The sequence below is a fragment of the Canis lupus genome, chromosome 28, assembly GCF_011100685.1.
Source record: "Canis lupus familiaris isolate Mischka breed German Shepherd chromosome 28, alternate assembly UU_Cfam_GSD_1.0, whole genome shotgun sequence".
NCBI lineage: Eukaryota > Metazoa > Chordata > Mammalia > Carnivora > Canidae > Canis > Canis lupus.
The window spans coordinates 2,393,822-2,420,478 of record NC_049249.1 but is presented as its reverse complement, the minus strand read 5'-3'; the positions used below and the strand labels follow the sequence as shown (position 1 = coordinate 2,420,478).

At 38.9% G+C, this 26,657-nt stretch overlaps 1 protein-coding gene across 1 annotated transcript; it reads left to right on the top strand.

The window, feature by feature from the left end:
• Positions 1–12,590: 12,590 nt before the first annotated feature.
• Positions 12,591–13,577, top strand: OR13A1 (olfactory receptor family 13 subfamily A member 1). The gene has a single exon (NM_001388765.1). It carries the CDS (start codon positions 12,591–12,593, stop codon positions 13,575–13,577), a length of 987 nt encoding a protein of 328 aa, NP_001375694.1.
• The last annotated feature ends 13,080 nt before the right edge of the window (positions 13,578–26,657 follow it).

Below are 26,657 nucleotides of genomic sequence, written 5' to 3'. Positions count from 1 at the left end.
ACTCATCTTTTGAGGGGCAGCTTTTGGGAATTACACATAATTTTTAAGAGACCCATTTGCTGAGACTCATGATACTGTATAAGAATGTTAGAATTCTTTTTTATTATTTATTTTTTATTGGAGTTCAATTTGCCAACATATAGCATATCACCCAGTGCTCATCCCATCAAGTGCCCCCAACTCAGTGCCCGTGACCCAGTCACCCCAACCCCCACCCACCTCCCTTTCCACCACCCCTTGTTCGTTTCCCAGAGATAGGTGTCTCTCAAGTTCTATCACCCTCACTGATATTTCCCACTCATTTTCTCGCCCTTCCCCTTTATTCCCTTTCACTATTTTTTATATTCCCCAAATGAATGAGACCATATAATGTTTGTCCTTCTCCAATTGACTTAGAACCCACCAGGTCCATCCATGTCGAAGCATCTGGTGGGTATTTGTTGTTTCTAATGGCTGAGTAATATTCCATTATATACATATAATACAGCTTCTTTATCTATTCATCTTTCGATGGACACTGAGGCTCCTTCAACAGTTTGGCTACTGTGGACATTGCTGTTATAAACATCAGGCGCAGGAGTCCTGGTGTTTCACTGCATCTGTATCTTTGGGGTAAATCCCCAGCAGTGCAATTGCTGGGTCATAGAGGAGTTCCATTTTCAAACTTTGAGGAACAATGACACAGTTTTCCAGAGTGGCTGCACCAGTTCACATTCCCACCAACAGTGCAGGAGGGTTCCCCTTACTCCACATCCTCTCCAACATTTGCTGCTTCCTGTCTTGTTACTTTTCACCATTCTCACTGGTGTGGGGTGGTATCTCATTGTGGTTTTGATTTGTATTTTCCTGATGGCAAGTGATGCGGAGCATTTACTCATGTGCTTGTTTGCCATGTCTACGTCTCCTCTGTGAAATTTCTGTTCATGTCTTTTGTCTATTTCATGATTGGATTGTTTGTTTCCTTGCTGTTGAGTTTAATACGTTCTTTATAGATCTTGGATACTATTCCTTTATCTGATACGTCATTGGTAAATATCTTTTCCCATTCTGTAGGTTGTCTTTTAGTTTTGTTGACTGTTTCCTTTGCTGTGCAGAAGCTTTTTATCTTGATGAAGTCCCAATAGTTCATTTTTGCTTCTGTTTCCCTTGCCTTCATAGATGTGTCTTATAAGAAGTCTCTGTGGCCAAGTTCAAAAAGGGTGTTGCCTGTGTTCTCCTCTAGGATTTTGATGGATTCTTGTCTCACATGTAGATCTTTCATCCATTTTGAGTTTATCTTTTGTATGGTGCAAGAGAGTGGTCTAGTTTCATTCTTCTGCATGTGGATGTCCAATTTTCCCAGCACCATATATTGAGTAGACTGTCCTTTTTCCAGTGGATACTCTTTCCTGCTTTGTCCAATATTAGTTGACCATCGACTTTAGGGTCCACTTCTGGGTTCTCTATTCTGTTCCATTGATCTATGTGTCTGTTTCTGTGCCAGTACCACACTGTCTGGATGATCACAGCTTTGTAGTACAACCTGAAATCCAGCATTGTGATGCCCCCAGTCTGGTTTTCTTTTTCAATATTCCCCTGACTATTCGGGGTCTTTTCTGATTCCACACAAATCTTAAAACAATTTGTTCCAACTCTCTGAAGAAAGTCCATGGTATTTTGATAGGGATTGCATTAAATGTGGGAATTGTCCTGGGTAGCATTGACATTTTCATAGTATTAATTCACCCAATCCATGAGCATGGAATATGTTTCCATCTCTTTGTGTCTTCCTCAATTTCTTTCAGAAGTGTACTGTAGTTTTTAGGGTATAGATCATTTACCTCTTTGGTTAGGTGTATTGCTAGGTATCTTATGCTTTTCGGTGCAATAGTAAAAGGGATTGATTCCTTAATTTCTCTTTCTTTAGTTTCATTGTTAGTGTATAGAAATGCCACTGATTTGTTGGCATTGATTTTGTATCCTGACATACTGCCGAAGTGCTGTGTGAGTTCTAGGTATCTTGGGGTGGAGGCTTTTGGTTTTTCTACGTACATTATGAAGTCATCTGCAAAGAGGGAGAGTTTGACATCTTTTCCAATTTGAATGCCTTTTATTTCTGTTTGTTTTCTGATTGCTGAAGCTAGGACTTCTTGTAATATGTTGAATAGCAGTGGTGAGAGTGGACATCCATGTCGTGTTCATGATCTTAGGGGAAAGGCTCCAGTGTTTCCCCATTGAGAATGATATTTGCTCTGGGCTTTTTGTAGATGGCTTTTAAGATGCTGAGGACTGTTCCCTCTATCCCTACACTCTAAAGAGTTTTGATCAGGAATGGGTGCTGTATTTTGTCAAACTCTTCCTGTGTATCATATGGTTTTTGTTTTTATCTTGTTGACATGACCTATCACATTGATTGCTTTAGGAGTGTTGAATCAGCCTTGCGTCCTGGGGGTAAATCCCACTTGGTCATGGTGAATAATCTTTTTAATGTACTATTGAATCCTATTGGCTAGTATCTTGGTGAGAATTTTTGCATCTGTGTTCATCAGAGATATTGGTCTATAATTCTCCTTTTTGGTGGGGTCTTTGTCTGGTTTTGGAATTAAAATGATGCTGGCCTCATAAAACGAGTTTGGAGTATTCCATCTCTTTCTATCTTTTGGAAGAGCTTTAGTTGAATAGGTATTGTTTTTTTTCTTTAAATGTTTGATAGAATTCCACTGGGAAGCCATTTGGCCCTGGATTTTTGTGTCTAAGGAGGTTTTTGATGACTGCTTCAATTTCCTCCCTGGTTATCGGCCTGTTCAAGTTTTCTATTCCTCCTGTTCCAGTTTTGGTAGTTTGTGGGGTTCCAGAAATACGCACATTTCTTCTAGATTGTCTAATTTATTGGTGTATAGCTGCTCATAATGTTTTTAAAATCGTTTGTATTTCCTTGGTATTGGTGGTGATCTCTTCTTTTTTCATTCATGATTTTATTAATTTGACTCTTTTTTGTTTTTAGTAAGGCTTGCTATGGTTTATCTATATTATTAATTCTTTCATAGAACCAACTTCTGGTTTTGTTTATCTGTTCCACAGTTTTTCTGGTCTCTATTTCATGGAGTTCTGCTCGAATCTTTATTAGCTCTCTTCTTCTGCTGGGTGTGGGTTTTATTTGCCGCTCTTTCTCCAGTTCCTTTAGGTGCAAGCTTAGCTTTTGTATTTGAGTTCTTTCCAGTTTTTTTGATGGATGCTTGTATTGCAATGTATTTCCTCCTCAGGACTGCTTTTACTGTATCCCAAAGATTTTGAACGGTTGTATCTTCATTTTCATTAGTTTCCATGAATCTTTTTAATTCCTCTCTAATTTCCTTTCATCTTAGCAGGATGGTCTTTTACCTCCACGTGTTTGAATTTCTTCCAAATATCTTCTTCTGATAGAGTTCTAGTTTCACAGCATTGTGGTCTGAAAATATGCAGTGGAGGATCCCAATCTTTTGGTATTGGTTAAGACCTGATTTGTGACCCAGTATGTGGTTTATTCTGGAGAAAGCTCCATGAGCACTTGAAAAGAATATGTATTCAGTTGCGTTTGGATGTATAGTTCTGTAAATATCTGTGAAATCCATCTGGTCCAATGTATCATTTATACCTCTTGTTTCTTTGGAGATGTTGTGCTTAGAATATCTGTCATTTACAGAAAGCGCTGTGTTGAAGTCTCCCAGTATAAGTGTATTATCATCTAATTATGCCTTAACTTTGGTTATTAATTGATTTATATACTTGGCAACTCCCACATTAGGGGCATAAATATTCATGATTGTTAAGTCCTCTTGTTGGATAGATCCTTTAAGTATGATTTACTGTTCCTCTTCATCTCTTCCTACAGTCTTTGGTATAAAATTTAATTTATCTGAGATGAGGATTGCTACCCCTGCTTTCTTTTGAGGACCATTTGAAAGGTAAATCGTCCTCCAACCTTTTATTTTCAGGCTGTAGGTGTCCTTAGGTCTAAAATGAGTCACTTGTAGACAGCAAATAGTGGTCTTGTGTTTTTTATACAGTCTGAAACCTTGCACCTTTTGATGAGATCATTAAGCCCATTCACGTTCAGAGTTACTGTTGAAAGATATAAATTTAGTGTCATCATAATACCTATTCAGTCACTGTTTTGTAGATTGTTTCTTTGAACTTCTTTTAGAGAGTCCCCCTTAATATTTCTTGTAAAGCTGGTTTGGTGGTCACATATTCTTTCAGTTTCTCCCTATCTTGGAAGCTGTTTATCTCTCCTTCTATTCTGAATGAAAGCCTTGCTGAATAGAGTATTCTGCTGCATGTTCTTCTCATTTAGGACTCTGAATATATCCTACCAGCCCTTTCTGGCCTTCCAGGTCTCTGTGGAGGGGTCTGCTGTTAACCTAATACTTCTCCCCATATAGGTTAGGGATCTCTTATCTCTTGCTGCTTTAAGGATTTTCTCTTTATCTTTGGAATTTGCTAGTTTCACTATTAAATTTCGAGGTGTTGAACGGTTTTTATGATTTTAGTGGGGGGCTCTCTATCTCCTGGATCTGAATGCCTGTTTACCTCTCCAAGTTAGGGAGGTTCTAGCTATGATTATTCAAATATGCTTTCTGGTCCTCTGTCCCTTTCGGCATCCTCTGGAACCCCAATTAAATGTAGATTTTTTCCTTCTGAGGCTGTCATTTATTTCCCTTAACCTATCCTCATGATCTTTTGTTTTTCTCTTTCTTCCTCAGCTTCCTTCCTTGCCATCAACTTGTCTTCTATGCCACTCACTGGTTCTTCTACCTCATTAACCCTCATCATTAGGACCTCCAGTTTGGATTGCATCTCATTTAATTGATTTTTAATTTTGGCCTTATTTGATCTAAATTCTGCAGTCATGAAGTCTCTTCAATCCTTTATGCTTTTTTCCCAGAGCCACCAGTAGCTTTATTATTTTCTTTTGAATTGGCTTTCTGACATCGAATTGTAATCCAAATTCTGTAATTCTGTGGGAGAGAGTCCTGTTTCTGATTCTTTCTTTTGTGGTGAGTTCTTTCTAGTCATTTTGCTCAGTGAAGAGTGGTTAAAAACAAGTTGTACTGGAAAAAGGAAGGAAAAATAAAAGAGAAAAAAAGGGGAAAACAAAGGAAAAAAACAGAAAAAACACCAATGAACAAAAAACAAAAATACAAGGATGGGTATTCTCTGGTTCTATATACTGTAAATCCCTCAACTTCCCCTGAAGCTCTCCAGTGCTGCTCAGTCAAGAACTTGCTCTTTCCCTCTCCTTACAGCTGGTCTTCTGGGAGAGGGGCCTGTTGTGCTGATTCTCAGGTGTGTGCACCTGGGGAACTGTCCCACACCCTGCCAGGTGCTCGGCTCAGTGGGAGCTGTTTATCCTGTGAGGCCCCTGTTCCCTGGGCGCCCCGCCCCTCCCAGGCACAGGGTGACACCAGGAGGAATAACAAGACTGTCCTCAGCCAGCCTTCCAGCCCTGGAGTCAGCTCTTGCAGTAACTACCACAGTCTTCCAGTCTGCATTGGCCTGGATTCTCCAGGGATGGGAGGCGCTGGTCTGCACAGCTCGGGCAGCCCAGTGGCAGAAGCATCCTCGCTGTCCTGTGCCCTCCCAGCCTCTGTCTGTCCCCCGGGGAGTGCAGGATCCTGGTCTGTGTCCCCCGGCGCCCTGGGCTCTGGGGCCTTCGCCACTGGAATCGCTCTCGGGGCCGCACAGCCCCGTCTGCGCAGAGCCGCGGCCTGACCTTCTCCCGAGGCCCCGCAGGGTTCGGGCTCCAGCCCTTTACTGTACTCGGCCGGCGGTGTGTTGTGCGCTCTCCTCTGGGGCACACCTTCTCTGTTAGTGACCCCGGAGCCTGGAGGTTCCACTGCCCCTCCTGGGATCCTGCCTGACCTCCCTGTGAGCGCTTTTCTGTCTGGGAAGATTGTTAAAATTCCTGCTTTTCCAGGGCTGGACTTTCCTGTCCTGAATGCTCTCGCTGCCCAGCCTTAGCCCGGCTCCTTGTGGGGGCCCCTCCCCAACTGGATTCTTTTTTTCTGTCTTCCTCCCTTGTTAGAAGTGCGAACTTTTCTTTCTGTAGCTTTCCAGCTGTTCTGTCTTTAAATCTCAGGCCAAATTAGTAGATTTTCAGGATGATTTGAAAGTTATCTAGGTAAGTTGGTGGGGACAGTGACTTGGGGACCCTACTCTTTCGCCATTTTACCCCGCCCCATCTGTATGTTAGAACTCTTAAATTCACTTTCTTACTTTCCTCTTTTAGCATTCAGGGTAGGTCATATGCCTCTCTACTTCTTTTATCTTCCTTTCACCTTTCCCTTTCTTCCTGTTTAACTATCTGATCATTCTCCTTTCCTTTTTTTGAATCTGTTTTAAGGAGTAACATAAATTTCATTCTGACAGCAAGTCTTTTTTTTTTGTAAATTCTCCTATCTTCAGTTTCTTCTTGTATAGCTAGGGAAATAGCTAATTTTTTTCTAAAAATTTACTCTCCCCTTCTCCCCTTTTCCTGTATGACTTTCCAGCTTGGCCACATTTCCCAGCTTCCCTTGTAGCTAAATAGGCAACATAATTAAGTTTTCACCCATAGACTGTAAGTAGAAGTTACGTGTGTAAATGCTTCACTTGCTTGAAATAAATTGCTTTCCCAAGGCTTCCTGTCACTTTTCTTCTTACGAGATGAAATGTGGAGGTTGTGGAATATTTCATGAAGGTGAAGACAATAATGGCCTAGGAGATCAAGAATCATTGACTTGAAAAAAAATAAAAAAATAAAAAAATAAATAAAAAAGAATCATTGACTTGGGAGAAACCTGGATCTCTTAATAAGATGGGGCAAGGCTATCCCATCAGTCTGGAAACAACCCCATTACTCATACACATTTCAGATTATTGAGTGAAAGAGAAAATATTAAGCCACCATATATTTGGGTTTCTTTGTTATAGCAGTTTAGCCTTTAACTTAACTCATACACATTTATTCATGAATGGTGACATATCAGTAACATCTCAGGAAGGAAATTTTTTGTTTATGTATCTTTTGTTTCATTGGAAAAAAGATAACCCACTTGGGCATAGTGCTGCCAGCACACAATCTTTTGTGTAATGGTTTCCAAATTAATAATAAATAATAAATTTAATTAATTAAGTAATTAATAATCCATAATAATAACTCATGTGGTTTCCAAAATGAAGTCCTGAAAATGCTGGAGGTAGATATTAGTATTCACATTATATAGACTTAAAAATTATTATAGTCAGAGAAATTATAAAACTTACAATAATTTGGGGCATCTTGGTGGCTCAGTTGGTTAAGTTTCTGCCTTCTGCTCAGGTCATGATCTCAGGGTCTGATGATTGAGCCCCACATAGGGCTCCCTGATTAGCAGGAAATCTGCTTTTCCCTCTCCCTCTACCTCTCCCCCTCACTTGTGTGTGTGTGTGTGTGTGTGTGTGCGTGCACGTGCATGTGTGCACAGTGTGTGCACAACATGAGTGTGCTCTCTCAAACAAATAATAAATAATATTTATAAAAGACAATTCACACAACTGCTCAAATAACAGGTCTCAAAGCCTTTTGTGAACTATTTACTTTAGTGCTTGTTCTAAGTACATCACACTGCTTAGTGAAATTAGAAGTGGTTGAAGTGCCTTTTAATAACAAACCCACTTAACCAAATGGATCAGTCACTTAATCAACAATTATGCATTAAGTGTCAGATATAGTCAGGACATTTTCATAGGGAAGAAGGTAATAGACATATCTAGTCTGTTCTCTGCTCATACAGAAAAACATATATATGTAAATAGGTGCCACATGGGGGGAAGAGGAAATAAAATATTACCAAACCCTTTTCATATATTAGGTACTGCGATAATGAGGGAAGTCTTATCATTATTATAATTAAGTCCTGGAGAGGTTAAGAGACTTGCTCCAAGTCACACAACCAGTAGCATTCAGGCTTGGGATTTGACTCCAGCTCTGTAAAGACTCCAAAGCCCATGCCATTATCACTGAAGCATGGTTGGAGAGCCCCTGGGTGTGACTGAAATTTAGCAGAGGGTAATCATTTCCCTCCAGGAAGTCAAAGAAGCCTTGTAGAGGTGGTAGAATTAGATCTGGGAGAAAACATAGGAGGACGGGGAAGGGAAGAGAGCTTGGTAAGGGAGCCAAGGTGTGTGGGTGAAAGATGGTGAGGGGGCCAGCGCTATTGGTAGAGATAGTTCATGCTGGGAAGCCTGGGAACATTTGCTCCATGGTTCTAGACTTCCACAAAAGGCAGTCTAGAAATGCTACCTGCCTTTCTGATGCCCCCCTGCCCCCAATTGCCACCCAGTCCACATGTGTGAGCACATTATTCTGAGCACCTGAGCCTGAGTCTGTACTGGCCCAGATTATGTGAGCTGGGAGAAAGGTTTGGTCCTGCCCTCTGCTCAAGCTCACACCCTTTTACATACATTTGGATCAGAAGTCTGAACTGGCCTTTGTCTGAACACCAGTGACAGCCAGGCACCCAGCAAAAGTGGTACTTAATTGCTCCTTCAGGGTCCACTTAGAATAATAGCTGAGAACAGGTGTCCCAGGTGTCTCCCATTGGCAGTGACAAACTTTGCTGAAGATGAGTCACAAATTCTTGGCAAGATTAGCTTAAATAGGGGAAGAAAGCCTTTATCTAGACTGATCTTGTCCTAGATTGTATATTGCTTCAGTGTTACCATGTTTCCAATCTCAATCATGATCGATGGGGAAAGGATGTCTATCATAAAATTTATTAGCTCAACAAGGTGAAGAACTTTTTCAAGGTAATTAGGAGTATTCTGAAGATGGCTCATTCTATTGGGTGATATAAAAGGATGAGAAAAATTCCACTCATAACTCTTAGTCTGCCTAAATTTTATCATTAACTGTATATAAGACCTGGTATTTTTTGTTTGGCTGACATTAGTAACATTTATAGATTTCTCACTCTGTATTATTACTGTTTGATCAGTAAATGAATAGAGCAAATAGGATGCAAAAGCTGGCTGAGAATTTAGGGTTTGCATACACCTCAATCCCCATTATAATCATATAAATTCTTCATTGATTTTTCTTTTTCCTGACTTTTTTTGACATTCAAATGAGGTTAGATTTAGTGAGACATATAACACATTTGTATAGTTTGCCAAGAATTCTAGGGTGGAATCCCAAAGACTTGGGACTAGATACTAGCTTTGTCACTAGTACTCTGTGTGACTAGGGTAAGTCACTTGGATGCCTTTGTGATTTTACAATAAATGGTTGGATTAGGTTGTCTTGAAAGTATCTTTCAGATTTAAAACTGAACATATGAGATTTTGGCATTTTCTGATTTTTATCTTTCTGTTATTGAATTTTGTTTATGATAGGAATAATTTACCTTCATGTGTTACAGATGGACATTGGATTAATTATATGGTGCCTGAAAAACCTTAAACATCTTTAGAGATAAAAATAATAGAAATGGTCAACTTCTCCATTAATAATTGAATACCTTATGATAGCAATAATTCTCCACTTCTGAAATTATGAACAACAAATTGGAACTAAGATAAAATTTCACTAAAAATAAATTGTCTTCCACAATTGTGGATTAGATTGTGAAATCTAATAAAGATAAATCTAATCTATCTTTATGAAAAACTAAGTGAAATGAACTTTTTAATTTCAAGGATTTGAGGACACTTTGTGCTGTTTCTTTAAAGTGATCAAATCATCCAAGATGCATTTTCATTTTCTTTGAAACTTGAGCACTGAAGGGTCTGGTAAGTGTGGAAAATAATCCCTTTTAAAATGTACTATCACCTCTCATGTAGAGAGTCATATAGTCGACATGTAGTATGTGTTTATTTTTTTAATAATAAATTTATTTTTTATTGGTGTTCAGTTTGCCAACATACAGAATAACACCCAGTGCTCATCCTGTCAAGTGCCCCCCTCAGTGCCCGCCACCTGCAGTATGTGTTTAATTGGCAATTGGTACCTGAAATCTTTTTATTTTCCCTCACATTTTTGGCCACAATTTTGTGATGCTTGGTGAGGATAAAAGCCAATGCCCTATGAACCTCGGGAGAGAAAGGTTTTTGTTATTTTCAGAAGAGGAAGTGATTGGCTGAGGTCCAACAGAGATTTTATGATCATTCTCAAATGAAAGAATATTGGCTCCTGGATGCTTTGATCTCCCTGTTGACCAATTGGATGAGAAGACTGTCCACCTGCCCTGGAAATTATAGTGAGAAGGTAATTATCTGAGGGGTAATTTGTTCCTTGAATGTGAATCAGTTTGTTGATACTTCCTTGTCCTGAACACCTGCTCAAAACTTCCATTTATGTTACTTATTTATTTTTCTATCCTCACTCTGGAGTTAAGAGAATGGGTATAAAGTTTTCTTCATAATAGATTCTTTTGGTACTCCAGTAATGCTATGTGATAGATCCACACATGACTGCTCAATGTTTGGTGATGGAGGTGTCTGTCTCCTTCTAGGTGTGGCCACAGCATTATGAATCTCTGGCTTTAAAATCTGTATGGTGAAGTGGACTGTGAGTGATGACTGGGAGTGTCAGATGGTTAGAATCCCAGGGAAGAAGTTAGTGGGAAGTGCAGAAACCTTTCATGGAGACATCCATGGGGCAAATCCAACTCTGTTCCTTTTCAGCCTGAGTCAGCTTTTCAGTCTTACAGTGGTCCCTGGAGTTAAATAGGAGTCACCCACCAGACTATGTTGAGGAGCCAGTAAAATTCCAGAGGAGCAAATAAAATATCCAGATCTACAACTCAAACCATACAGAAGAAATATTTACTACATTTGTTTGAAACAAATGTGAAAGACGTTAAAGCATATTGCATTTATTATCTTCAGCAAAGTGATGGAGATGACCTAGTTCCTTACTTCTGGGAAGACACAGATGTAGCTCTGTCATTTGCATCAGCTTTGAACAGACTTTACACTGACACAGCCTATTGCTCTAATTCAGAGAAATTTTATGCTCTTCTATTCAAATATTAGTCTTCACCTCACAAAGTGGTGATATGACTTGATCATGGGTGTTTACTCATCTTGTATAGACCTTTTAATACTTCAGTCATAAATACATTCATTGATGTTTGACAAAAAGCAGAATTATTAATTGAAAGTGAAGATCCTCCTTAAATCAACTCTTTTAATGAATAAAGAGTTGAAAACAAGTTGAAAACAAGAGTTGAAAACAAGTTGAAGATCCTCCTTAAATCAACTCTTTTAATGAATAAAGAGTTGAAAACAAGGGAAAAGCAAATGTAGTACCAAGCTTAAACAATATAGAATGTGTACTGTGTTGAGAATGAAATCACTCTGCTTTTATTGGTACTGAACTGTTCTTTACTATTATTCCAACAAATGTATTTGAGGGCTCACCTGCTCCATTCCAGGCACAGGTCTGAAGACCAGGAAGTGGTGGCCAGAGATGACTGAAGCAAATGCCCCGATCTTAGAGGACCATATTGTGAAGTGATGTGTAATGGGTTCTAGGATAGAAATATGTACAGAATCCTGAAAGACCACAAAAGAGAGAATGGTCCTTTCTCTATAGGGAAGGGATGTTAGAAAAGGAGGGAGATGATGATAGACCTGGTTCATGAGAAGGAGAGCATCCTGGCTGAGGGAACTGCAAAAACAAAGCCACAAAAGTCTGTCATGGCTGGCATGTTGGCCAGACTGGGAGTTCTGGGTGTGGCTGGAGCTTTGGCTTTGAGGAGTGAGATGAGAGGGAAGACATGGTCTGGACAGGAGGTGGATCCAGGAGTACCCACTGGGGGCCTTTATTCTGTCAGACTTGCCTTTTAGAAGAGATATTACATGGAAAAATCAGAAAATATAGAGAAGCAAAGGCAAAGAAATGAAATAAAGTATAATTTATCTTCACTGTTCAAATTCTGTTCTATCATTTGCCAGTTGTTTTTTCTACAGGTATATATGCAAACAGGATTTTTTTTCTTAAACTCAAAATAAGATCCTATTGTACACACTATTTTTGAATTTTCTTCATTCTATTTTTATAAGCACAAGTAAAACATTTCTAATGCATCATTTAATAGGTAGAACATTATACTATATCAATACATCATAATATACTGACTTTAAAAAGTATAGGTTGCTTTTACATTTTCAGTATTATAAATAGTGCCGTGATGACACCTTGAAGATGTTCTTAATTATTTCCTTAGGATAAATTCCTAGAAGTGCAAGTTCTGGCTCAAATGGAATATAAATTTTAAAATACCTGCATCTTGGCACCCATGCTAATGTTAGTCAAAACCAGGGTTTTCAAACTTTGCTAAATCATGGCTCATAAAGAATGGATTGTTGATTTAACTTTTGTTTCTTTGAGGTTGAATGATGCTTTATAATTTAATTGGCCATTTGTACTTTTTATGAGCTAAATGTTCTTGCCCTTTGCCTAATGTCATATTGATATGTTTCTCTTGATTAATAAGTCCCAGTATATCTGTATAATATTGCTCATGCTATGATGTAAAATATGAATGAAAAATGGTAGCAGCCTACCTTAGGATACATCTTATCTCTCTTTTTAGCCCTGAAATCACATGAATCTGTGGGTAGAGATTCACTTGATAGCCCTGGAAACCCCTCTCAGCCCAAGGACCATGAGTAACAAGACGCTAGTAACAGAGTTTATCCTGCAGGGCTTTTCAGAGCACCCAGAATACCATATGCTCTTATTCAGCTGTTTCCTCTCCCTCTACTCTGTGGCCCTCACAGGTAATATCCTCATCATTTTGGCCATCACCTTCAACCCTGGGCTCCATACCCCCATGTACTTTTTTCTCTTCAACTTGGCTACTATGGATATTATCTGCACCTCTTCCATCATGCCCAAAGCACTGGAGGGTCTGGTATCAGAGGAGAGCTCTATCTCTTATGGGGCCTGCATGGCCCAGCTCTATTTTCTCACATGGGCTGCATCCTCCGAGCTGCTCCTCCTCACGGTCATGGCCTATGACCGGTATGCAGCCATCTGCCACCCTCTGCACTACAGCACGACAATGAGCATGGCATTCTGCAGTAAGCTGGCCACAGGTGTATGGGTGCTTTGTGCCTTCAACACAGCCATCCACACTGGGCTGATGCTGCGGTTAAATTTCTGTGGCCCTAACGTCATTACCCATTTTTTCTGTGAGGTCCCTCCTCTGTTGCTTCTCTCCTGTAGCTCCACCTATGTGAACAGCATCATGATTGTCCTAGCTGATGCCTTTTATGGCATATTGAACTTCCTGATGACCATTGTGTCATACGGCTTTATTATCTCTAGCATCCTAAAAATGCGGACTGCAGAGGGGAAGAAAAAAGCCTTTTCCACTTGCTCTTCTCACCTCATTGTGGTGTGTATGTATTATACTGCTGTCTTCTATGCCTACATAAGCCCTGTCTCCAGCTATAGTCCAGGGAAGAGCAAGTTGGCTGGTGTACTGTACACCATATTGAGCCCTACACTCAACCCCCTCATCTATACTTTGAGAAACAAGGAGGTCAAGGCAGCCCTCAGGAAGCTTTTCTCCTTCTCCAGAAATTAACTTCTATCTTCTGAAGCTTTTGCTAGAGATTGCATGTGGAAATCCATAGTGGTTTCAGAGATTCTCCAGTGAATAAGGCTTTGAAAACTACCACTAATAATTAAGTGTGATTATTAATAGATTTTCAATGTGACCTGAAAAGCAATTATTGTTATTCACTTTGGTTTCTTGTAATTTTTATATTTTCTATGTTTTGTAATGGATTTGAAAAAAATACTTAACTGAGTATTGAGTGACTAATAGTGTATTACTCATTTGACAAAACAAAACTCATTTGATCTATATTCTTAGAAAATTAGTAATTCAGTTAAGGATATACCAGTACCCATGATGGTGAATATAAAAAGAAAAGGCATAAGGAGCGTTGCATTTCAGGGTGTGGTGTAGATGTACAGAGAATACATATGTAGTGTGAAAAAAGCCCTGCACTGGTCAGGGAGAAGATCTGGGTTCAAATTCAGACTCTTCCAGAGCACTCAACCTACTTCAGCTGTAGTTTCCTTCTGAATGTAATGAGGAAAATAAATCAGCTTAGAGGTACTGTCAAGATTGAACAAGAGAACTGAAGACAATGATACCAAGTGCTGTATAAATTTAAGATATTACTGTTGGTGAGTGATCATTGAGGACAGGAGCAGACAAGAAAATCTAGATGTCACAGCTCCTCACCCTGGCCTGGCTCAGGGTAGTGTTTGTGGTGGCTAGCTGAAAGGATAGATGGAGGTTAAGATGATGGGACCACACAGAAAGGGGCTGCTGGGGAGAGGTGGATTCAACTCTTTAAAAATGACCTAGTGAGGAGCCGCACTGGGATGGGTAAATGAGAAGCCATTCTGGTGATTTCTGATATAGAGTAGAACCTGCTTATCTCAGGCTCATGAGTGAGATTAGCCCTGCTCAGGAAAGGCCAAATGGAGTTCCTAATAGATGGATCATTTACCTTACCTTAGTGGATTCTCTCTGTTTCCAAGAGCCTGTCATTTTTCAGTCCCCAAACTTTTTTCCTCCTCTTCAAATGCAAACAGGTCCATTTTAGTTTTCAGATCACTTCCCTATTCAGTGGAGCCCTTGTCAGGTTCTGTTCCTGTGAGATCTATGTGAGTAGCCCATCTTTCTTTCTGTGATCTCTAGGTCCAAGTGGAGCATCCCTCCCTGACAGAGTGCCATCTTGCTTGGAGTTTGTCTTCTCTATAACAGATGCATTCATTTCCTTTTGCAGACTTGATACTTGAGACTTTTTTTGTGGCTCTGTTTGCAGGAACCAGCATCAATTTGCCTTTCTTAGTTGAGACAGAGATGACATGCTCTTGCTTCCCTATATGTTATCTGTTAAAATTAGTCCTTGTGACTTAGTGCAAACTCATGATTCCACAGGCATCCAGTAGGCAGCATTTTCTATGACTGGCTGACTATAACTTCACATTATCAATTCTTTGAAGAACCACAGAGAGGAACTGCTAGAACTCCCAATTTACCCATTTCTCTGCTTTTTGTCTTTGTTTATGTCTATCAGTCAAGGAAGGTTCATACTTTCTTCAAATGTTTCCCCAACCACAAGCTCTTACCCTTTTGGCCTCCCTGACTCAAGCAGATCTTCTGTAAGTGTTCCACTAGATGACCCACACCGGCACCAACAGGCAGATAATAAGGGGTCTGGATGATGGAGATAAGATATGGGCCTGTAGTGCATCCAGCTTGCCCTCCGTGCAGGTTGCTTTATGAACTGAAGTCTTAGCCACATTCCTGTCCTTTGGCTCCAATGAGGTGGTTGTATTCTTGTATTTTATATTGACTTTCTTTTTTCTTCAGTTTAGGAATTGATCCTTGGGTGTGACTACACCAGAGTTTATCAACGTTGACATTGTTAACGTTTGGGCTAGATTATTGCAGGAGCTTTCCTGTGCATCATAGTAAATTTAGCAGTCTCTAACAACTAGGCCTCTAACAACTAGGTGCCAGTAGAATCACTCCAGACAAGAATGTCTCTAGACATTGCCAAATATCCTTGGGACTGGGGATCCCTGGGTGGCACAGCGGTTTAGCGCCTGCCTTTGGCCCAGGGCGCGATCCTGGAGACCCGGGATCGAATCCCACGTCGGGCTCCCGGCGCATGGAGCCTGTTTCTCCCTCTGCCTGTGTTTCTGCTTCTCTCTCTCTCTCTCTCTCTCTCTCTCTATCATAAATAAATAAAAATTTAAAAAAATATATCCTTGGGACTGAGGAAAGAGCAAAATCATCTCTGGATGAGAATCACTGAGCTACAGCCAACCAGCATCTCTCACTTTTGGAATTTGTGCACTGCTATGCCACTTTCGCCACTGACTACTGCCTCCAGCTAACATGAAAGCTTTTGTATGTCAGGTCTAGGACTAAGTACTGCCACAATTCATCTCTGGTTTTCCAGTAACTCTATAAAATGCTAGGTGATATATCCAAGTTACACAATGAGTGGGATATAGAGGTATGATTTCAACTAAAGCTCCATGAATCCAGAGCTTATGCACTTACCCACCAAAGTATATTAGAGCCTGTCATGGACTCCACCTTCTGGCACTGTCCATGATAGAGACAAAGGGCTTTGTTAACAAGCTGCTGCAGCTCCTATCCAACCTGACCAGTGGGTCTGGAAGAGCAATCTTTTTGAAAGCGTTTTGAAAGGTAGCAACTGGCCTCAGCAGAACACAAATTTAGATACTAATACCTTGTTTTCAGAGCTACTAAACTGGTACAGTGATATCTGTCACTTACTTAACAGAGATGAGAGACTTGAGCCATTTCCCCAGACGTGGAGTTCTTAGAGGTCCATCTGGCAGGGGAAGCCATTTATTACAAAGAAAGGGATTCATAAGATTGCAGAAGCCCATCACATTTAATTTTCCACTGCATGAAGCAGATTCTTATCTTATCTCTTAAATTTAATTGAAGAGCCTCCTTTCTTGAAGAAAGGAGATTGGAGGGGTTACTTTTCATCAAAAGCCATCAAAATTTGGCCTGTCTCATCTGTCTCAACAGAGTCCAGAGGCAGGACTAGTCCTTAGTTCTTCACCACCAATTAGAATGAGCCCAGTTAGCCTCCTTAGATGAGAGCTCTACCCATTAGCTAGGCACCATAGCTGGGTCATACTATGTTGGCAGCTCAGCGAGAGAGTGTACCTGGCATTCTCTAGGAAAACATGAGATGAAGAAAGGGTCTGGGCTTTTGAGTTTTGAGGACAGTGTTTCCTTACATTGACCCAATGCCAGATTTGAGGACCAATTCATGATTAGTTCTTGCTTTGTCCTTTGGGAGGGCAGTAAGCAAGCCTCAGGCCTTTTGTGGGCTGAGATTTCTTACATCTGAGTCTGAATCTATTGGAGGTATGATACTGAGTTGATCTGCTGTTGTGTACTCCCACATGCTGCCTTTTCCACCTTCAACACTTGTACTCATGCTATAATAGACTTATGAGAAGAATGAGACCCATTAGAATACTTCATTTTTCTGAATTATAAACTAATTATGGTGATTAGGTAGCACCATAAATGTGTGCTTACTAAAACAAAACTGTCATCTATGTTTCCTGTATTGAAGTGGAAAAACTCAAGTCCAAATTATAATCCAACCTCCACCCAATTCCTTGTGATGCCAATTAATCTACCTAGCATAACTTCTGTGTGGGTCTACATGCCAGGAAATACACCACATTCTCCTGCTTCCCTCTGTGCTTGGATAGCTGCTTGAGCTAGTCTAGATGGGGAGGTTTTGAGTTGTTTGGACAGAAACTAGCTCATTATTAATCTATTGTCTCTCAGCTCCAACCCCAGCTCTGGAATTCTGGGCCTGGAGTTCTGCAAATCATAAATTAACCTTTGCAGATGGATTTCTGTTAGTCTCTGCTCAGACGGGGCCCTAGAGAAAGATTGAAATACTAGAGGCAGAAGAGACTTGTTCTGTTTCACTTGCTTCCTGCTTCTGTCAGCATTGCCCTAATGCTGTGTCATTAACTTTGCAGCAGTGATTCGGTCCAATGACAGCAGCTGGCTGCAGTTCTCACACTTGCAGGAGCAACCTCATTAGCTCCATAGAGACACTGGCATGTGTCAACAAATGTTGCCTACTCAGAGGCTTGAGTCCCAGCTCAGTAGGAGCTCTTTCCTCCAAGGTTCCAAGGAAGCAGCACTCACTGAGCAGTGCCTATTCCTCAAAGTCCTGAGTCCTAGCTCTGTGGAGTCTCTCCACACTACAGGAAGACCAAGCTACCCAGAAAGCACACCCCCATCAGAGGTCTCTCATCCAGCTCAGTGGACCTCCTTCTCTGGGGTTCTCAGTTACAGCAGCATTAAGCTCTGTCTTGGTTCCTCCAGTCCTAGGAGGTGAAGCTTCCTTCTGCATATGCTGTTTCTGTATCACCTCAGTGTTTGCTTTATGCCCTTATGGTCCTCCAAAACTTGTTTAATCAGTTCCTATATTAAATCTTCTCTGTGAAGTTGTGTAATATGGTTTCTGTTTCCCACTTAGACATTGGTTGATGTAGGCCTCCCTTCAGTGGGTGTTAATGTTGCTGCTGCTGTTGTTATGGTCTCCAGCAGGAGTGCTTCAGGCTCTGATAAATCTAAACCCTACTCAAGTACATCAATTTCTGTCTCAGACACTTGACAGCAGGTCAAGGGCCAGAACACATTCTGGTCCAGGAGCAAGGAGACTGTAATTCTGATTTTGTTGACATTTCTGATTACCTGAGGTGATATTTATTATAAAAGTTAAGAGTTCTTTCAGGCTTCTTCTTCCATATCTCAGGATCCTTTTTAAAAAGAGGTCAACATGTTCCTCATTACACAACTGGGCTGGAAAGGAATCTCTCTGAATGCTCTAGAGAACTTTTTCTCCTGACCCGATTCGTGGTCTCAGAGCAGTGCTTTTATCTTTATTATCTCATCTGCGGATGCATGTCCTTGCTTTTTTGGTACACTTACCACAGGGGGTAGGGAAAAGGCCTTTATCTCCTCTTCAATCAGAGGTAATTATCTTGGTGTCTTGCTATGTGCATTTTTAGAAGTCCTTTGTGCATTCATGTCTCCTCCTCATCCTTTCTGGAGGTCTTTCTTAGATCTTGGGATCCAGTTACATGATTACGTGTCAATGACCTTAGTTCTTTGGTTAAAGACTGAGGGCCACTGTTATCATATTGCTGGAGGCTAGTTATAGATTTGAAAGGATTTAGAGATTATAATGCAATGTGTATAAACAAAATGAAAATAAGATCAGCTTTTAGGCTATTAATTGGATCAGTATATGTTATAAAACATACATAATTTACTCTTCAAATATATATTTTTTCTGCTGGTATGACTATTTGGCTAGGATCAACCATATAATTATGTCAGTTTTAACTATCTTCTTATAGACTTCCATTCCTTCCTACCCTCTTATCACAAATTATACTGTCCTTATCAATTTCTGCAATACCTCCTGAGGTTACAGCAATGAGCAAGATGGGTAAATATTGTCTTACCATGTAGCCAGGAAGGTAGTTTAATAAATAATGAAAACAAAATGTCATCAGGGGTGAAGCATAAACACAGCAAGGGAGCTTCATCTATAGGCCTCCTATAACAAGTGCCATTTAAGCTGAGATCTAAAGGATAAGTAGGAACTAGAAGGGCTACTTTTGAGTGAGAATGGAGAAAGGAGAGACTATTCTTGTCTTAGATTCTGGCAAAAGTATGGAGCAAGAGTGTTTGTGGCACATAAGAATGGTTGATTCATCTATCTACTCCAGAAACCAATATTGTACTATATATCAAATACTTATAATTCTCCTTTTTGGTGGGGTCCTTGTCTGGTTTTGGAATTAAGGTGATGCTGGCCTCATAGAAAGAATTTGGAAGTACTCCATCACTTTCTATCTTTCCAAACAGCTTTAGTAGAATAGGTATGGTTTCTTCTTTAAACGTTTGATAGAATTCCCCAGGGAAGCCATCTGGCCCTGGATTTTGTGTCTTGGGAGGTTTTTGATGACTGCTTCAATTTCCTCCCTGGTTATTGGCCTGTTCAGGTTTTCTATTTCTTCCAGTTCCAGTTTTGGTAGTTTGTGGTTTTCCAGAAATGCGTCCATTTCTTCTAGATTGCCTAATTTACTGGCGTATAGCTGTTCATAATGTTTTTTAAATCATTTGTATTTCCTTGGTGTTGGTAGTGCTCTCTCCTTTCTCATTCATGATTTTATTAATTTGAGTCTTCTCTCTCTTCTTTTTAATAAGGCTGGCTAATGATTTATCTATCTTATTAATTCCTTCAAAGAACCAACTCCTGGTTCTGTTGATCTGTTCCACAGTTCTTCTGGTCTCGATTTCGTTGAGTTCTGCTTGAATCTTTATTAATTCTCTTCTTCTGCTGGGTGTAGGATCTATTTGCTGTTTTGTCTCTAGCTCCTTTAGGTGTGAGGTTAGCTTGTGTTTTTGAGTTCTTTCCAGTTTTTGGATGGATGCTTGTATTGCGATGTATTTCCCCCTCAGGACTGCTTTTGCTGCATCCCAAAGATTTGGAACGGTTGTATCTTCATTCTCATTAGTTTCCATGAATCTTTTTAATTCTTCCTTAATTTCCTGGTTGACCCTTTCATCTTTAACCGAAAACACAACACCCCAAGATTACTAGAACTCATACAGCAATTTGGTAGCGTGGCAGGATACAAAATCAATGCCCAGAAATCAGTGCCATTTCCATACACTAACAATGAGACTGAAGAAAGAGAAATTAAGGAGTCAATCCCATTTACAATTGCACCCAAAAGCATAAGATACCTAGGAATAAACCTAACCAAAGATGTAAAGGATCTATACCCTAAAAACTATAGAACACTTCTGAAAGAAATTGAGGAATACACAAAGAGATGGAAAAGTATTCCATGCTCATGGATTGGAAGAATTAATATTGTGAAAATGTCAATGTTAGCCAGGGCAATTTACACATTTAATGCATTGTCTATCAAAATACCATGGACTTTCTTCAGAGAGTTAGAACAAATTATTTTAAGATTTGTGTGGAATCAGAAAAGACCCCGAATAGCCAGGGGAATTTTAAAAAAGAAAACCATATCTGGGGGCATCACAATGCCAGATTTCAGGTTGCACTACAAAGCTGTGGTCATCAAGACAGTGTGGTACTGGCACAAAAACAGACACATAGATCAATGGAACAGAATAGAGAACCCAGAAGTGGACCCTGAACTTTATGGTCAACTAATATTCGATAAAGGAGGAAAGACTATCCATTGGAAGAAAGACAGTCTCTTCAATAAATGGTGCTGGGAAAATTGGACATCTACATACAGAAGAATGATATGATTCTTAATACAGAAAATCCGAAGGAATCCACAAAAAATTGCAATTCAAAAAAAAAATCAGCAGAGTTGCAGAGCACAATATCAGTACACAAAAATCAGTTCTGTTTCTATATATCAGCAACAAACAATCTGAAAACGAAATTAAGAAAACGATTCCACTTACAGTAATTTCCAAAAAAGTCCTAGAAATAAATTAGCCGAGAAGTGACTGAAGTTCATAGACTGAAAACTATAAAACATACTAAAAGAAGACTAAATTAAATACAAAAATATACCGTATTCATGGATTGGAAAATTTAATATTGTTAAGATCACAAACTCCCACAAAGCTATCCATAGGAACAATGCAATCCCTATTGAAATTCCAATGGCCTTTTTTGCATAAATAGAAAAATCAATGTTCAAATTCACATGTAATTGTAAGAGGCTCTAAATAGTAAGAACAATATGGAGAAAGAAAAACAACATTAGAAGGCTTGCATTTCCCAATTTCAAACTTATTAATATGAAGTGGTAATCAAGACACTGTGGAACTATAAACCAACAGAATATAATTGGCAGTCCAGAAATAAACCCACCCATTTGTAGCTAACTAGTTTTTTAGAAGAGTGACAAGATCATTAAAGAAGGGAAATAAAAGAGGATCTCTTCAACAAACAGTGCTAGAACAACTAGATAATTACTTGCAAAGAATGAAGTTGGATCCCTACTTCATTCCATATGCAAAAATATACTCAGGAAAAGTTAAGAACCTAAACATAAGAGCTAAAACTATAAAACTCTTACAAGAGGAATGGATACTGAGAATCTTTATCATGTTGAACTTGACAATACATTCTTAGATTTGACACTCAAAACATGAGAAACAAAAGAAAAAATAGATAAATTAGACTTTAAAAATATTAAAAACAGGGCAGCCCTTGTGGCCCAGCGGTTTAGTGCTGCCTTCAGCCCAGGGTGTGATCCTGGAGACCCGGGATCAAGTCCCACATCAGGTTCCCTGCATGGAGCCTGCTTCTCCCTTTGCCTGTATCTCTCTCTCTCTCATGAATAAATAAACAAAATCTTTTTTTAAAGTATTTAAAATATTTATTAAGAACATTATCAAGAATGTGAAAAGATTTGTATTTCCCTCATGCCAAGTTATGTTGAGGGTTTTTTCATGTGTCTGTTGGCCATTTGTACAGCCAGTCTGGAAAACAATATGAAGGTCTCTCAAAAAGCTAAAAATAGAGCTACCCTATGACCCAACAATTGTACCACTAGGTATTTAACCCAAAGAGACAAATATAATGATTGGAAGGGGCATCTGCATCCAAATGTTTATAGTGGCAATGTCCACAATAGCCAAACTATGGAAAAAGCCCAGATGTCTATCAACAGATGAACGGGTAAAAAAGATGTGGTGTATATATACAATTAAATATTACTCAGCCATTAAAAATAAAATCTTGCCATTTGCAATGATGTGGATAGAACTAGAGGGTATCAAGATAAGCAAAATAAGTCAACCAAAGAAAGACAATTATCATATGTTCACATTCATATGTGGAAGTTAAAGAAATAAAACAGAGGATCATAGAGGAAGGGAGGGTAAAATAAAAGAAAATGAAATCAGAGAGGAAGACAAACCATAAGAAACTCTTAGTCACAAGGAAACAAACAGGATTGCTGGAGGAGAAAGGGGTGGGAGGATGGGGTAACTGGGTGATAGGCATCAAGGAGGGTATGTGATGTAAAGTGTACTGGGTGCTATGTACAAATGATGAATCACTGAACTTTACTCTGAAACAAATGATATACTATATGCTAATTAATTGAATTTAAATAAAATAGAACAATTTTTTAAAGTTTCATTTATTTATTCATGAGGTACAGAGAGAGAGAGAGAGAGGCAGAGACATAGGCAGAGGGAGAAGCAGGCTCCATGCCAGGAGCCTGATGCAGGACTGGATCCCAGATCCTGGGATCATGCCCTGAGCCGAAGGCAGACACTCAACCACTGAGCAACCCAGGCATTCCTGAAATAGAGTTTTTAAAAAGACTCCTAACTCTGGGAAATGAACAAGGGGTAGTGGAAGGGGAGGTGGGCGGGAGGATGGGGTGACTGGGTGATGGGCACTGAGGAGGGCACTTGACAGGATGAGCACTGGGTATTATACTATATGTTGGCAAATCGAACTCCAATAAAAAAATTTACAATAAAATAAAATAAAATAAATAAAATAAAATGTAAAAAGACAACTCACAGAATGGGAGAAAACATTTGCAGTTCATACGTCTGATGATAAGAGTTTAATATCCAAAATATATTAGAACTCTTACAATTCAACAACAAAAAAGACAACACAATTTCTAAAAACTAGACAAAAGACTTAAAGAGACATTCTTCTTTTTTTAGCCATTCTGACTTGTGTAAGGTTATATCTCACTTGTTTTGATTTCTATTCACCTTATGATGTTGAGCATCTTTTTATGTGCCTGCTAGCCATCTGTATGTCTTCTTTGGAAAAATGTTTATTCATATCAGCTGCCCATTTTTCAACTGGATTATTTTGTGTGTGTGTGTGTGTGTGTGTGTGTGTGTGTGTGTTGAGTTTTATAAGTTCTTTATATATTTTGGATACTAACCGTTTATCAGATATGTCATTTTCAAATATCTTCTTCCATTCCTAAAATTAACAATGCAGGAAACAACAGGTGTTGGCAAGGATGCAGAGAAAAGGGAACCCTCTTACACTGTTAGTTGGAATGCAAATGTGTGCAGCCACTCTGGAAAATAATATGGAAGTTCTTCAAAAAGTTAAAATTAGGGATCCCTGGGTGGCGCAGCGGTTTGGCGCCTGCCTTTCGCCCAGGGCGCGATCCGGGAGACCCTGGATCGAATCCCACGTCAGGCTCCCGGTGCATGGAGCCTGCTTCTCCCTCTGCCTGTGTCTCTGCCTCTCTCTCTCTCTCTGACTATCATAAAAAAAAATCAAAAAGTTAAAAATAGAACTACCCTACAATCCTGCAATTGTACTACTAGGTTTTGACCCAAAGGATACAAAAATAATGATTTGAAAGGATACATGCACCCTGATGTTTATAATAGCATTATCTATAATAGCCAAAATATGGAAAGAGGCTAAACATCCATCGACTAATCAATGGATAAAGAAGATGTGGTGTGTGTGTGTATATATATATATATATATATATATATATATATATATATTTCCATTCTCTTCTAATATATATATTCTATTTCTATTATATATATACATATATAACAGAAATAGATGTGGTGTATATATATATATATATAATAGAAAATTACTCAGCCATAAGGATGAAATCTTGCCACTAGTAATCACATGAATAGAGCTAGAAAGTATTATGCTAAGCAAAATAAGTCAGAACAAGACAAATACCATATGCTTTCACTCATGTGGAATGTAAGAAACAAAATCAATGAACATAGGGATAGGCAAATCAGAGAGAGAGAGAGAGAGAGAGGCAAACCAAGAAACAGAGAGAACAAACTGAAGATTGCCAGAAGGGAGGTGGGGGGGTGAGTTAAATAGGTGATGGGCATTAAGGAATGCACTTGTTGTAATGAGTACCAGGCATTGTATGTAAGTAATGAATTACTAAATTCTACACCTGAAACTAATATTGCACTGTATGTTAACTAGCTGGAATTTAAATAAAAACTTGGGAAAGAAGAAAAGGAAGAGCTACTCTTCCAAAGAAGATATACAAATGGTCAACAAGAACATGAAAAATATGCTCAACATCATTGGTTATTAAGGAAATGTAAATCAAAAACTGCAATAATATACTACTTCTTGCCCACAAGGAAGGCTAGAATAAAAAGTTGAAATAACAAGTGTTGGCAAAGAGGTAGGGAAAATGGTACCTTCACATGTTGCTGGTAGGAATATAAAATAGTACAACTCTTCATGGAAACAGTTCAGCTGTTCCTCAAAAAGTTAAACACAGAATACCATATGGCCCAGCGATTCCACTTTTAGGTTTATAATCAAAAGAAATAAAAACAGATGTCGACACAGAAACTTGTACACAAATATTTATAGCAGCATTATTCATAATACCCAAAAGGTAGAAACAACCCAAATGTCCACCAGTGAAAGAACACATAAATAAAATGTAGTAGATCCACAATGGAATATTATTCACACACAAAAAGAATGAAGTACTATAAATATTACAACATGGATGAACTTTGAAAATATTATGCTAAGTGGAAGAAGCCAGTCACAAAAGACCACATATTATAAGATCTCATTCATATTAAAGCCTAGAATAGGGATAACCACAGAGACAGAAAGTAAATAGTAATTGTTTAGGGTTGTTGGGTGTTGAGCGCAGAGAAGGTAATAGGGATACAGGAATGTAATGGCTAAAAGATACAGAGGTGATGATATGTGCTAAAATTGACTGTGCTAGGCAGCCCAGGTGGCTTAGCGGTTTAGCACAGCCTTCAGCCCAGGGCCTGATCCTGGAGACCCAGGATCGAGTCCCATGTCGGGCTCCCTGCATGGAGCCTGCTTCTCCCTCTGCCTGTGTCTTTGCCTCTCTCTCTCTCTCTCTCTCTCTCTCGTCTCTTGTGAATAAATAAAATCTTTTTTAAAAAATTGTGCTGATGGATGCACATTATCTGTGACTATACTAAAAACTTTGAATTATACATTTTATGTGAATGAATTGTACAGCTTATGGACTGTATTTCAATGAAACTAATAAAAATATTTAAATCCAACCATTTCAATAGTCATCTCAACCATAATAAGGTATAAACGCACTGTTAAAAGGCAGAGATTGACAATGGAAAAAAGGGAGGAACTATTTATATGCAGCCTACAATAAATACACTCTAAATACAAAGATAAGAGTAGGTTAAAAGTAAAAGGGTAGAAAAAGTCATATCATGCCAAAACTGATCAAAAGAAATATGGACTGGCATTATTAATAGCAAAGTAGATTTAACGGTAAAGAATATTACCAGGATAAAGCAGTCATTTCATAGTAAAGTGTTCATTTAATCAAAAGGACATAAAAATTCTAAACATTTATGTTCATAATAAAAGAGCTTCAAAATACATGAAGCAAAAACTGATAGAACCACAAAATAAATAGAAAAATTCAAATGATAGTCAAGGATTTCAACAATCTTCTCTCAGCAATTGATAAAACATGCAGAGAAAATAAAAGTAAAGATCACTGTGACCAATGTGATCTAATTGACAATTTTCACTCCAAGCAAAAACAGGAAAATACACCTTGTTCTAAAGTCCCATGTTCATCAAGACAGTTCATAGTCTAGTCTTCAAAACAAATATCAAGAAATTTTTTTAAATCAAATACAAGTAGGTTTTCTGACCACAATGAAATTAAATTAGAAATCAGTTGAAAGATGTCTGGAACATACTCAAATATCTCGAAGTGAAATAATAATTTTTTAAATAACACATGAATAAAGAAGAAATGAAAAGAAATATACTCTTAACTAAACTGATGGTTACCAGAGGGGAGGTGGGGGGGGTAGGGAAAATAGGTGATGGGGATTAAAGAGTACACGTGGTGATGAGCATCAGGTGTTGCATGGAAGTGTTGTATCACTAAATTGTACACCTGAAACTAACACTACACTGTATGTTAACTAACCGGAATTTAAATAAAAACTTTTTTAAAAAGGGAACATAGGAAGTGTTTTTAACTGAATGAATATGAAATAAACTATATCAAAATT

Excerpts from the sequence above, each read along its gene's own strand:
- OR13A1 (NM_001388765.1), top strand. The coding sequence starts at position 12,591 with ATGAATCTGTGGGTAGAGATTCACTTGATAGCCCTGGAAACCCCTCTC.